Source organism: Pan paniscus, chromosome 5 (genome assembly GCF_029289425.2).
Source record: "Pan paniscus chromosome 5, NHGRI_mPanPan1-v2.0_pri, whole genome shotgun sequence".
Lineage (NCBI taxonomy): Eukaryota > Metazoa > Chordata > Mammalia > Primates > Hominidae > Pan > Pan paniscus.
The window spans coordinates 68,589,421-68,603,616 of record NC_073254.2 but is presented as its reverse complement, the minus strand read 5'-3'; the positions used below and the strand labels follow the sequence as shown (position 1 = coordinate 68,603,616).

Genomic DNA, 14,196 nt, shown 5'->3' with positions numbered 1-14,196 from the left:
CACCCTTACATGGAAAACTGTTATCACTAACATCTACAATGGTTTATTTTTCCTAAACCCAACAGGCACTTGAATCGCTTACCTTTTCTGATTTCTTTTCAGAGTTTGACTCTTCTAATCTCTCACTCCTTTTCAAAACTTTTATTTATGGCCTCTGTTTCATTACTCTTTCCTAGTGTATTTCCTATATTTTGATGAGTCCTTTTCATATTCCTTCTCATCTTCCACCCTGTTCTTATGTGCTGGTACTTCCTTCCCTATTACCTTTCTGGAATGCCAAAAATGTATTCATCCTTCAAATTTCAGCAACACTGCCTCTGTGAACCCTTTCTGATGGTCCAGGCTGACTTAGGCATCCTCCCCGTAGGCTTCCCACTGTTTTCTGAACATGCAACCTAACACACTTTTTTCTGAGCATGCACATACACTTTTTAAATTCCTTAAAGGCAGATCTTATATCTATGTACCCCTAGTGTCTAGTGCCTAGCCTACTACCTTCATACAGGAATAAAAAATAAATAAATAAAATGTCTAGTAGATGAAGGAACAGAAGGATGCAGAAGCGGAAACATAGTTTCTCCTTGAAGAGGGTCTGACTCCTCCCTCAGCAATTGCCTCCTCTTATTCTGCTCTAGACTCTGGGCAGTGAGGATGGGCAGGTGGTAGGAAGAACATTGCCTCTGACCTCTGATTCAGTCGTTACCTCCCCAGCCAAGTTCTGACATCAACAAGTTCTTAAGTTCTGACATCAACAAATCAGGAGACTCTCTTCTTAAAAGCCTACATCATCTTTCTGCTGGAATTGTCAAAGAGACTTGATTTTCCAGATATGTTCTTCCTTTGTACCTGGTTAATGTTACAAATTAACCCACCCTGAGGAAATAACAAGCTACCATTCGGGGACTATAGGGATTCTGCCAGCATCAGAGCAGAGCCTGGAGCTTCCCACTGATTCATAAAAATTCTCCTAAGTGCATCTAGTCTCATTCACAATGAAAGGTAACAAGATAAAAAGAGGGAATCATGTACTCACCCTAAGCAAGAAATGAAATGGAGAGGTAGCAGTGGGAAGATCACTGGAGAAAAGTTATTTTAAAAAAAAATCACTTGGTCAGGGATTTGTCCATTGCCTAAAAGAATGTAGGGCCTCTAAATTTTTAATCCTACCCAACTGCCCAAAACAATTATATGACCAAGAAGGCCCATGTAGAATCTGAATTACTACTTAGTCACCTCTCACCTATTCTTGCACAGTCAGGCCCCAGGTGGCTCTGTTCTGCATGCAAAGAGCCATCCAGCTGATGGCCATGAACACTTCACCTCCCAGCTTCTTAATATAAATGTGCCAATTTTCAGCAAGTACTTTGGCATTCCAAGCTAGTCCTCCAGCAGTTAGCTGAATCCAACGTGAACGTTTAACCTCCCAGCTTCTTTCAAGGTTTTCAACCTCTAAATCTCTCGGGTCAGAAGCTATAGATTATTTGCTTAAGAGCAACAGCACTAACTCTAAGGCAGGAGTCCTAGGTGCTCTTCCATACTCTATTATCATTTTCTTTCAGCTTTGAATGCTCACTAAGAGGGTTTAGGTAATGTCTATTCTCTATTTATATCAGAAGATCATGTGAAAAGGAGGATCATTCATTCATTTATTCATTCATTCATCAGACACTTTTTAAGCACCCACAGTATTCCAGGCATTGTATTAGGTGATGGGAAGCAGAAGTGAGAAAAATATTTTTTGTCAAGTTCAAGGGGTTCAGGAATCTAGTGGGGTAAGACAGACACATGAAGGCTATTGTAATAAGTATGCTGGTATGAATAGGGTATTTCATTATAAAGTTGAGGCCTGGGGGTATATGGAGGGTTTCTATGTCTAATGCCCCATCCAAATAACTTACTGTAATCCCTTTTCTATGAATCCATGAAATCTAGTTATTTAATAAACATATATGCTAGTGTCCAAATTCCTCAGAATTTCATGTCAGGACCTCCATTATTTAGCCCCAGTCTTTTGGTCTTATTTTCATGTTCCACATTCCTCTCCCCAGTTCTTACTTCTGAGCTACATTTGAAAAAGGTGTGAAACTCTCCTTCTCCACATGTTCCTTACTTTGTGCCCCCCCCAAAAAAAACAATGCTGCCATCTCAGACTTCTTAGATACAGTAAATCATTTATTGAGAGCCTACCACTGGCCAGGCACTATTCTAGGCACTTTGCATGTATTATCTCATTTAGTCTTCACAAGGAAGGTTGATATATTATCAACTCATTTTACAAATGAGAAAACTGAGGTTTATGATTTCAAGTAACTCACCCAGAGGAACATAGCCAGTCAATTGCCCATCTCATTCTGGTTTTCCCACATCACCCCTCCAATGCACGACCTCCCTTTCCTTACCTCCATCCGTTTCTCAAACTGATTTCTGTCCCCATAATCTCACTCACACTGTTCCCACCAAGGTCACCAAATGACCTCCTCATTTCAAGATTTAATGGACTCAGGGGTCCTACTTTATTTTACCTTGTTTTATATTCTACTATAGACTCCTCTTTTTGGAAAGTCTCATTAGTTTCCACTGCATAAAACCACTCTCTCAGACATCTTTGGTTCACCTCTTAGATAGAAAAAGACACCTAGGTTTCTCATTGGCTCTCTTTTTTCATAGGTGCTTTTATACTTTTCTGTTTCCTGGCTTGAATCCTGTCTTCTTACTTTTACCTTCTCTCTCTGAGTAAATTCCCATCACTTTAACTTATGTGACGAATATCTCCAGTCTCCCTTCTCTCTCCTAAGTCCAGGATTCATACTTCCAACTTCTTTCTAGATATCATCATATAGTGCCACCAAGGCATCTCAACCTCAACATCAGATGTCTAATCTCTTCCCATCCCCACCCAAGACCTGTTATTCATTCTTCAATTAATGATGCCAACATTCATCCAATGAGGTAATAAACTTCATTCATGCTTAATTTTTCCCATATATTGTCAATGAACAAGTTCAGCTAATTCTACCTCATCAGGCTCTCTGTCTATTCCCACAGTCACTATCTTAGCTCCAAACTTTATCATAGGTCTTTCAGACGAATCACTGTGTTGTATGTGTATTCACCTCTCCCGTAACTCTAATACTACCCCTAGAAAATTCTTAGACTTTTACATGAACATTCAAGTCTCTTTTTTCTGAATTTTATTTAAGAGGATTTTGATTCAACAGCTTATTTTATATAACATGTTTGCTTTTGACATGCTTTGAAATTATTGAGTGATTTTTTTAACGTAAGATACTTTTACTTAAACATGCCACTTCAGGAAGCACTTGGGGAGTTTATCATTCAACCCAATATTTATATTGACTATGTCCCTGATAATATGCTAACCACTGTAGGGGACAAAAAGTTTAATAAAACTGAATTTAACATGGGCTTTACCTGTAAAAACTTTACAATCTCTTAGGGGAGATAAGACATGTATCTAAATAGCCATAGTACTGCCTATGATAATTATAAAATAGGTACAGAAAAAAAGCTATCAGAATAATGTTGGGAGAGAGGTTGCTTTCACTGAGAGAACAAAATAGCTTCACGAAGGTGTCAATATCTGAGCAAGGACTTCACAGTTGAAAAGATATGCGATCTTTTGAATATTTCATTTTTTTCACTCACCTTATTGAACCCCCTTTATATGTAAGGCACTGCATTAAGTGCTAGGGATACAGAAATTAACAAGGGACCAGAACTTGATTTAATGTAGTTTTCAGCCAGTGAGGAAAAAAGATAAAAGTAAATTATTACAACAGAATGAAAAGGAATTATAATGGAGAATTTTTCCCCCACTAAAAGCTATAAAATAATAAAGAAAATCACAAACATGAACAAGAACTAACTCCTTTCCAAAGGGAACATCTTTAAGAGGAGATGCTACTTGAACTGAGCTTAAATTATCAAGTAGCCTAGGTCAAAATGGAGAAGAGCTAGGGAAAGAAGGAAGCATTTGACCAGAGGAATCAAGGGCTCAGAGATGGGAAGGTATGAAGTATGTACTTTGGTGATTGTTCAGGAGAGCTGAAGAAGAGAGGTAAAAGATGTAGATAGAAAAATACACCTGGGCTAGGTCATGGAAAGGTTAAAGGCCAGACTAAGAAGTGAAGACATTTCTTAGGAATAGCTTATCAATGACTAACCAATAGAGGTAACTTATAGACAATTCTATATATGGATTCATTTTCACCAGGTAGACTAGAAATTTATTTACTTGACCGTATTTCTGATTAAAAATTTGATATTGTTGGCATCAAGCAGCCCAATCGTGTAATTTTTTTTTAGACTTTGTACATTACAGTTCACTACATTAAACTTCCAGACTGTTTTCTTTGGTGCTCTGGTCATTTCTCCTTAGTTTACACTTGTGGCAATGGTCATCTTATTTTTATTTCATGATGACCTACAGTTCACTCAAGTGGATTATTATAGGAAATGGAAACAAGAGCAATGGTAATTGTTCAAATAATTGGTAATTGGTCAAACACTTTAGGATCTAGTATTCCACCATTACTGGTAATCATAATCTTCAGCCACAATTAATATACGAGGTTGAGCTCTGCTTTTTTATTTAGAGCTCTAATAACATGAACTATAACCTGCTCCTAAATAACCTTTTTTGGAAAAAATATTTTAAAGGACATATTCAGTCTCTAGATTCACTTCTGTATATTTGAACACACAAAAATAAAAATAAATGGCCAATTCAGGGGAAAAAACTATCAGTTGGAGAAAGAGTAAATCAAAGACCCAACAATTGCTTTGTTAATTTTTTATTAATACATTTTCTTCTCAAAGAAGTCACCTAAAGCTGTCCTCCCCTAACAATGGAAATTTCCACATTTCTACATCTCCAACTACTTCATTATCTTTTCTGAGGCAAGAAAGAAATATTTAAACTTATCACAGCATATTGGGAATACATTTAATTATATGATTATAATATTTTGTTCCAATACCTAGCTAAGAACGAACTTCAAGAAGAAATAAATGTTTTAGCCCAGTAAAAATGTGAGTACCGCAGTGTGTGTCTTTTACTACCAGAAGACAATACAAGATACTAGATGCTTGAAGATAATAAAAATGCAGCATCAGAAACTCAGTGAAGCCTACAGAAATAAAGATGGTGTGGCACCAAAACTCCAAAGCTCATTCTACCATTTTGCATTGGTCCTGTCCTAGTAATGCAAAAAGACCAACAAGCCAGTAAAAATGTCCTTTAAACTACTTTGGGTTGATTGCAAATGCCTGGTCTATTAGATCCTAAATGGGACATCTGGGTAACAATTCGTCGTCATTGTCAAGAAGTTAGAGCTCTGCATCCACTACCTACCTACTCTCAAAGCCAGCATCTGCATTCCTAACATTCTAACTACACTTCGTCAGTCACCTTACATTTTCATTATAGCAAATAGCCAGTCAATGGCAAATTATTCTATTTTTCAACTTCAAAATGCCTCCTTGTCCGCATCCTTTCTTTCCTGCCATCACAGATGTGGGCCTTCTCCTATTATACCAGACTCTCTCTACCTTAAAAGAACCATTCAATCTTGCCACTAAGTTTTGGGGTGGTATATTTTCCCCCTCTCACTGAGGTCAACCCCACCCTGGTGGCTTCCAGGACCACAAAAGACGTTTTCCTTAGGATACACAGGGGAAAATTATTTTTCTTACTCTTATTTCCTAGTTTATCCTTTTACTAGTCTTTTACTAATTTAAAATCAATGGGTCTACCTCTAATGTCCAATTACCGTCTTTTCACTAGATCTTTCTTACATCTGAAATATGCTTCTTGATGGACCCAGCTCACCAAGCACACTCTTCTTGACTAAAGAAACTCCTCATATCAACCTTCTCCAAGAATTATTTAAAGGAAAGAGGTAGTATTCTCCCAAATTTACTCCAGCTAAATGTTTTACATTTTCTCTTCAGCCAATTCACAGCATAATTGCTTAATCCTTTTTATCTTTTATATTTATTATCTATGTTTACACTATGATGATTTATTATCCTGAGATAATGGTTTTTTAAATATATTTTTCTTTGAAAGTTTTGTCTGCCTTAAACAGGATGGCCTTTGCAGACCGCCCAAGATAAAGGGTGCATAAACACTTTTTTTTTCCTTATGGACAGCAGGAACACAAAACCTACCTGCCCATGCTTTTGCTGAGGGGCCATCCCATGAAGCATTTCAGGATGTGATGAGGTCTTGAGATCAGTCCCCTGTGTTTTGGGACGCACTACATCAGAGACCAGACTGGACGAGATTGCTAGAGACTTGGGCCGGACAGCTGCGGTGCCAATCCCCCCTGCGGGGCCTTGTTCAACTTTTCTGCTTGTAGCCTCATCTTCCCCTTCGGAGTCCACAATAAGGACATATTCAGCTTTGAAGAGGTCACTTTGCTGCATCCCTTGAAGTTTGTTTGCTTCGAATTCCCTTTCTTGTAAAATCGTTCCACTGACCTCTGAAGGACAAGTCAATTTCGCTTGGTCTCTCTCTTGTTGGCTCCCAGCATTCAAGGTCAAGTAGTCATTGGATTTAGACTGTAATAGATGTAGAGAGATAAAAGCATTGACATTAGTTTAATAAATGCTTCTTTTTTGGCATGTACACTGAAAAGCTTAACTTCCTTATATTTTCAAAAATATATTAAATTAGGTTGACATAAGAAAGAGATTGGGATGAAGTTAGCGGTTTATTTTTACTAGCCCACTAGCCCTCCTGTTTTTCCTGGTCTAAGCCCAAACAATTTTGGGATAGTAATCAACATCAACAAGCAAACCTAACTGTTTTCAAGTAAGTCATGATACGACATTTTAAAGAGAGAGAGGGAGAGAGCAATGTTTTCCGTGAAGACATTTGTGAAACAAATGGGGATTGGGCAAGGGTTTAGTTAATGGTGAAGCAAACTGTATATCCTTTAAAAGCCAAGGGAGGAAGGAAATCCCCATTGAAAGGTTCTAAAATAATACAAAATCTCTCTAAAAATCTGAAAGGAAAAATAAAATTGGGCAAAATGCATAGTCAGACAAAACAATCTAAGTTAATTAGGGAGAACTCATAAATAGAACACCAAAAAAGATGTAGATATTTTTAGTACAAAGCATCTTTCACTGTTTTATTTTGGATTTGTAATTCTCAGTCTTTTCCCATCCAATTTTCTGTGAATACATAGTTTACAAGACCAGGATCAAGATAGCTTTATCAAGCTACCAAACTTCTTTTTCTAAAACTATGACAGCCATGTATACTAAGATTGTGTTTAAAAGACCCAATGTCAATTTTCTTATTTTTATAATTACACTATGGTTACTATTATTCTTTTCTCTGCAGCTTTTCTGTAAGGCTAAAATTATTTCAAAATAGAAAGTTATGCCACTAAATGAAAATAAGCTAATAATTTCAACTCTGGTGGTTAATTTAATGTGTACTGTGTGTGCATGTATTGTATGTATGAAGACAGAAGTCAAATCACTGATTAAATATAACTAAAAAGTTGATTTTATACACCCACATTATTCAGCTGATAATGAGGATATAGTCAGGATAAAACACAAATTGCCTCTGATTAAAATTTCTCTGCCCATCTTTCCCTATTTACTCTGATATTGTTTTCATTGTATTTATCACTATATGGATTTTATTACGTACTTTTTTCATTTTTTTCATTGCCTGCCTTCCCGATAACAAGTAAGCTATATGAATTGTCTTTATTCAGTTGGAATCATCAAGAGAATAACATATGTTCAGTAAACAGTTGCTAAGAATATAAATGAAGCCGGGCGCGGTGGCTCAAGCCTGTAATCCCAGCACTTTGGGAGGCCGAGGAGGGCGGATCACGAGGTCAGGAGATCGAGACCATCCTGGCTAACACGGTTAAACCCCGTCTCTACTAAAAATACAAAAAAAATTAGCCGGGCGTGGTGGCAGAGGCGCCTGTAGTCCCAGCTATTCGGGAGGCTGAGGCAGGAGAACGGCGTGAACCCGGGAGGCGGAGCTTGCAGTGAGCCGAGATCGCGCCACTGCACTCTAGCCTGGGCGACAGAGCGAGACTCCGTCTCAAAAAAAAAAAAAAAAAGAATATAAATGAATGAGGAATTACACTATTTTAATGTTGAACTGTCTAAGAGATAGGGTGAAAAATCTTTTAAAGATATGGTTGTATATATATCATTGCAATCAGCAGATAAATATTATCATCTTAGGAAGCTCTGGAGGCTTGCAACCAAGGTTGGTTTATGTAGCTACAGTCTCACACCACTCATAAGGCCTAATTACAAAGGAGCTCATTAATATTATGTAAATGAGTGCTGTAGGAAAGAAACTATCTAGAAGTGCCATATATAGTATTCATGGCCCCATTAGTCTTTGAAAGAAGATAGCAGCATTGAAAACCCCAGGATCATGGAAATATTACTATTTTCTAGATAAGATGTTTTCTTGTAAACAAGGTGAATCTGATTATTTTACTCCTTTCTAATTGTGTCAAGAATAACACAAAGTTGCCCCAATCTCATTTTAATTATAAGTAAGCAATGTTAAAACACATTTTAAAGAGAAAAACATTTTTACTCAAAATTTTGTTATTCTAACACAAGTTATTTTCAAGATTTTTAAATTTGTTTAATTTCACTTCCCATCTTGGTCTTATTTTAGATAGGTACAATCAAGATATGAACACAGTATTATATCACCTAATATTGTAAGGTTAACATTTTCCATGGAATTATCTAATTACCATCAGTATAACTTTGCCAAAGTGATGTACTATTATATTCTTAATTTTTCTGATTGTTAGATATTAGGCTTTTTTTATTTTTCCCTAATTATTTTCCTACATAACATTTTTCTTCTTTTGTAATATTTCCTTGGGATACTTTTCAAAGAGTTAGATTATTGAAAGGTTATAAACAGTTTTATAACTATAGATAAAGTATTTCCACCAAAATTGTATAAATTTACAAAACCAGCAGCAAAGTGTAAGCATGCCAATATTTCCACAACTTTCCCAACATCAGGTATTACATTTTTTAATGTTGCTAATTCATTATCTGTAAATAATAATATCTCACTGTTTTGTCTTATATTTTCTTTTGAGATAAATTTAAACATTTTTAAATTTTGTTTTTATTTTCTTAAGAAACATTTGAGAGAATGTGCCAGGAGGCAGAATTTGTCATGTCAATAGCAAACAATAGGATGTCAAACTGAAAAAAATTGAAGATAATGCATTAGAGAGAACATGCAATTTGATAAATTTATGCTTCTGCTGCATTATTATATTTTTAGTCAAACTTAGAGTCACAGTCACCTTAATTTAAGCACAGGAAATATACACAAATTTCCAAGTCATCATTATCAAAATTTTAATATAATTGTTTGAAATAAAAAAAGAATAAAAATAATCCTACCCTATTTACAGTTTCTGGACTCTTATCACTTGATTCTTCTGGAATTTTAACAAGGAATTTAGAGGTGTCAGCCAACTGAGTATGGGTTGGTAGTCTTCTGACAGTGGGGACAAATGTGAAGATCAGAGGTTTGGCTCCAGAACCACCAGCAGAGACCTATGAGACATGTAGTTAATTAGACTTTCAGCCTTGTCAAAGGTTTATCTTGCCTTTATTCTCCATATGACATGATATTTATCTCATTTATTTTGATGAATTGCCTATTGTCCTGTGATCATGTATATGGCTGCCAAAGTAAACACCTATAAAAATAGTTATAATGAATCAGAACCTTTTTTATGATATTATTTACCAGAGAAAACAATACCACCCAGGGAAGATCCTGTTGTAGGGGATGGCATAAAACAGCAGGTTGGCAAGCTGATCAGCTGGAATCTCACAGAGCATTTCTGCCTCAGTGGGGTCATCACAAACTCATCATCTGTTCTGTTTCAAAACTGGCTTTCATCCATCTAACCCTGGGTTAGCAGGTTCAATTTATTAACTCATAATCAATAAGCATGCAAGAAAATCCCCACATTTATCGTTAACAAGAATGCCAAAATACAAATTTAAAGTTGAAAGCATGCCTATCAGAATACCAATGCTACTCTTAAAGATATACCTTCTCCTTCATTTATTCTTCACTTTTTCAAAAATAATTGTATGAAGTATTTGCTGTGTGACAGGTACTCAGGAGGTAGGAAAACAACGGTGAACAGGAAACAGTCAGTAGACTACTCACAAGCAGAAAAAAGATAAGACTACTAAGGGAACAGTGATGAAGGGTGCCTACCCAACCCATGAAGCTTCATAATAGGTAGCACCTGAAATTTAAGTCCAGTTGAAAAGGAGGATAGGGAGATCCCAAGCTGAGAAAAGGAGATGAGTGGAAGCATGCAAAGTAGCAGCAGTGGAGAATGTATCAAGCTTAGACTTTGTTCTGTTAACATTGTTGATTGAAAAATGACATAGTCATATTAGAATTGTAGATAGATAAAATCTAGTTTTAAAAGTCACAAGCCAGCCGGGAGCGGTGGCTCACGCCTGTAATCCCAGCACTTTGGGAGGCCAAGGCGGGCGGATCACCTGAGATCAGGGGTTTGAAACCAGGCTGGCTAACATGGTGAAACCCCGTATCTATTAAAAATACAAAAAAAATGAGCCGGGCGTGGTGGCGGGCGCCTGTAGTCCCAGCTACTCAGGAGGCTGAAGCAGGAGAACGGCGTGAACCCGGAGGCGGAGCTTGCAGTGAGCCGAGATCGTGCCACTGCACTCCAGCCTGGGCGACAGAGCGAGACTCCGTCTCAAAAAATAAAAATAAAAAAAAGAAGTCGCAAGCCTAGACACAAGAATAAAAAGCCAAAAGCATAAGTTGAGGACTAAATGGAAAGGGAGAAAGAGAAGACAGTACTGTAGATTTCTCTTTTAAGAAGTTTGCATGAGAAGTAAAAAGAGAGGTTGAGAGTAATTAGAGAGCAAATTAGAGTCAACAGGGTGCTTTTGTTTGTTTTATAATAAACTGAACATATCTATATACTAGGGGATGAGTGAGAGTAGAGAAGGAAAGGGGAGCAAAACCCTGAAGGAAGCAGGTGAAATAAGTTACAGCAACAACAAAAGGAACATGCTCTCCTTTGAGACTGGAGAAAATAGACTAAGATATAGAAAAGCTCACAAGCGTGGCAAAGTGGTGGAAATGGAAAGAGTGGGAAGATGATGAGAACCACTTTTGTTGTAGATAAAACTGTATGTATTTATCATGTACAACATGATATTGTGAAATATATATATACTCTTGGAATAGTTAAATCTAATTAATTAACAAATACAGTTCCTCACGTAATTATCATTTTTTTGGTGAGAACACTTAACATCTATTATCTTTGCATTTTTCAAGAATACAATATATTGTCATTAACTATAGTCACCATGCTGTACAATAGATCTTGTGAACTTATTTCTTCTATCTAACTGTAATTATATATATTTTGACCAACATCTCCTCAAGTCCCCTCCCTCCTACCAACCACAGCCTCTGGTAACCACTATTTTACTCGTTACTTCTATTAGATCAACTTTTTAAAATTCCACATATGAGTGAGATCATGCAGTATTTGTCTTTCTATAACTGGCTTATTCCACTTAACATAACATCCTCCATGTTCATCTGTGTTGTTGCAAATGACAGAATTCCATTCTTTTCATAGCTGAATAGTATTCCATTTTGTATATGTACTACATTTTGTCTATCCATTCATTCATTGATAGAAACCTAGTTTAATTCTATATCTTAGTTACTGTGGATACTGCTGTAATAACATAAGAGTGCAGATATCTCTTCCATATACTTATTTCATTTCGTTTGGCTATATGCCCAGTAATGGGATTGCTAGATCATATGGTAGTTGTATTTTTAATATTTTGAGGAACCTCCATACCATTTCCATAATGAATGTACCAATGAACACTCTCACCAACTGTGTGTAAGTGTTCCCTTTTCTTACATTCTCACCAACACTTATGCTTTGTTTTTCTGATAATAGCCATTCTAACAGGAGGGAGGTAACATCTCACTGTTTTCATTGGCATTTTCCTGATGATTAGCAACAATGAGCATCTTTTTCGTTATGAGCATCATTTTCATTCATACCTATTGGCCATATACCTGTTGGCCATTTGTTTGTCTTTTGAGAGATGTCTATTCAGATGTATTGCCCAGTTTTTAATTGGATTGTTGTCTTGCTATTGAGTTGTTTGAGGTTTTTTTAATATTTTTTGGTTACTAACCCTTTATCAGATCTATAATTTACAAATATTTTCTCCCATTCTGTAGGTTGTCTCCTCACTCTGTTGATTGTTTCCTTTGCTGTACAGAAGCTTTTTAGTTTGCTAAAATCCTATTTATCTATTTTTGCTTTTTTTGCCTCTACTTTTGAAGTCATATCCAAAAAATTATTGCACAGACCAATGTCATAGAACTTTCCCGCTATGTTTTCTTCTAGCAGTTTCATAGTTTCTGGTCTTACATTTAAGTGTTTAAAATGTTTTGTATATGGTTAAAGACAGAGGTCCAGTTTCATTCTTCTGCATGTGGAAACCCATTTTCCCAATACCACTTATTGAAGAGACTGACTTTTCCCCATTGTGTGTTCTTGGCAGCTTTATCAAACATCAGTTGGCTGTAAGTGTGTGGATTTATTTCTGGACTCTCAGCTGGAACTCTCAGTTCCATTGGTCCATGTGTTGGTTTTTACGCCAGCATCATGCTATTTTGGTTACTATAGCTTTGTAGTAGTATACTGTGAATTCAGGCAGTGTGATCCCTCCAGCTTTGTTCTTGTTGCTCAAATTGCTTTGGTTATTCAGGCTCTTGTGTAGTTCCATAAGAATTTTATTATGTTTTAATTCTGTGAAGAATGTCATTGGTATTTTGATAGGAGTTGCATTGAATCTGTAGATCACTTGGGGTGTTAGAGGCATTTTAACAACACTTATTCTTCCAATTCATAAACACAGTATATCTTTCCATTTATTTGTGCCTTTCTCAATTTCTTTCATCAATGATTTTTGTTGTTGTTGTTGTTGTTGCTGTTGTTGTTGTTGTTGTTGTTTTGAGACAGAGTCTCATTCTGTCACCCAGGCTAGAGTGCAGTGGCACAATCTCGGCTCACTGCAAGCTCCACTCCCGGGTTCATGCCATTCTCCTGCTTCAGCCTTCCGAGTAGCTGGGACTACAGGCGCCCGCCAACACGCCCAGCTAACTTTTTGTATTTTTAGTAGAGATGGGGTTTCACCATGTTAGCCAGGATGGTGTCGATCTCCTGATCTCATGACCCGCCCATCTCGGCCTCCCAAAGTGCTGAGATTACAGGTGTGAGCCACCACACCCGGCCCTAAAATTTTTTATATATAAGATCCTGTCATCTGCAAACAAGGTCAATTTAACTGCTTCGTTTCCAATTTGATGCCTTTTATCTCTTTCTTTTGCCTAATTGCTGTGGCTAGGACTTCCAGTCCTGTGAGGAATAGAAATAGTGAGAGTGGGCCGGGCACAGTGGCTCACGCCTGTAATCCCAGCACTTTGGGAGGCCGAGGTGGGTGGCTCACAAGGTCAGGAGATTGAGACCATCCTGGCTAACATGGTGAAACCCCTTCTCTACTAAAAATACAAAAAATTAGCCAGGCGTCGTGGCGGGTGCCTGTAGTCCCAGCTACTTGGGAGGCTGAGGCAGGAGAACAGCGTGAACCTGGGAGGCAGAGGTTGCAGTGAGCCTAGACCAGCCTCTGTGCTCCAGCCTGGGCAACACAGCTGGACTCCATCTCAAAAAAAAAAAAAAAAAAAAAAAGACAGAAATAGAGTGGCATCCTTGTCTTTTTTCCAAATCTTATAGTAAAACCTTTCAGCTTTTCCCCATTCAATATGTTAGCTATGGATTTGTCATATAGGGCCTTTATCATGTTGAGGTACATTCTGTCTATACCTAATTTGTTGAGAGCTTTTATCATGAAGGAATGTTAAATTTTGTCAAATGCTTTTCCGCATCTATTGAAATAATCATACATTTTATGTTTTTAATTCAGTTAATGTGATGTATCAGATTTATGGATTTGCATATTTTGTTGAACCATCCTTGCCTCCCTGAGATAAATCCCACTTGATCTTGGTAAATAATCTTTTTAATGTGCTCTTGAATTCAGTTT

General features: G+C 37.1%; 1 protein-coding gene across 16 annotated transcripts in view; it reads right to left on the bottom strand.

Annotated features, from left to right (window-relative positions):
• The window catches only part of MLIP (muscular LMNA interacting protein), a 167,763-nt gene that overhangs the window by 136,254 nt on the left and 17,313 nt on the right, over positions 1–14,196 (bottom strand). For 14 of the 16 annotated variants that reach the window (XM_057302523.2, XM_063605319.1, XM_034962252.3 and 11 more), the window contains exons 2-3: positions 9,454–9,609; positions 6,193–6,585 (exon numbers count right to left, since the gene is read on the bottom strand). In XM_057302523.2, coding sequence (XP_057158506.1) covers positions 6,193–6,450 — 258 coding nt within the window. In that variant the 5' untranslated portion in view covers positions 6,451–6,585; positions 9,454–9,609. The remainder of the gene's footprint in view (positions 1–6,192; positions 6,586–9,453; positions 9,610–14,196) is intronic. The other 2 variants (XM_034962259.3, XM_034962251.3) reach the window with 1 other exon arrangement.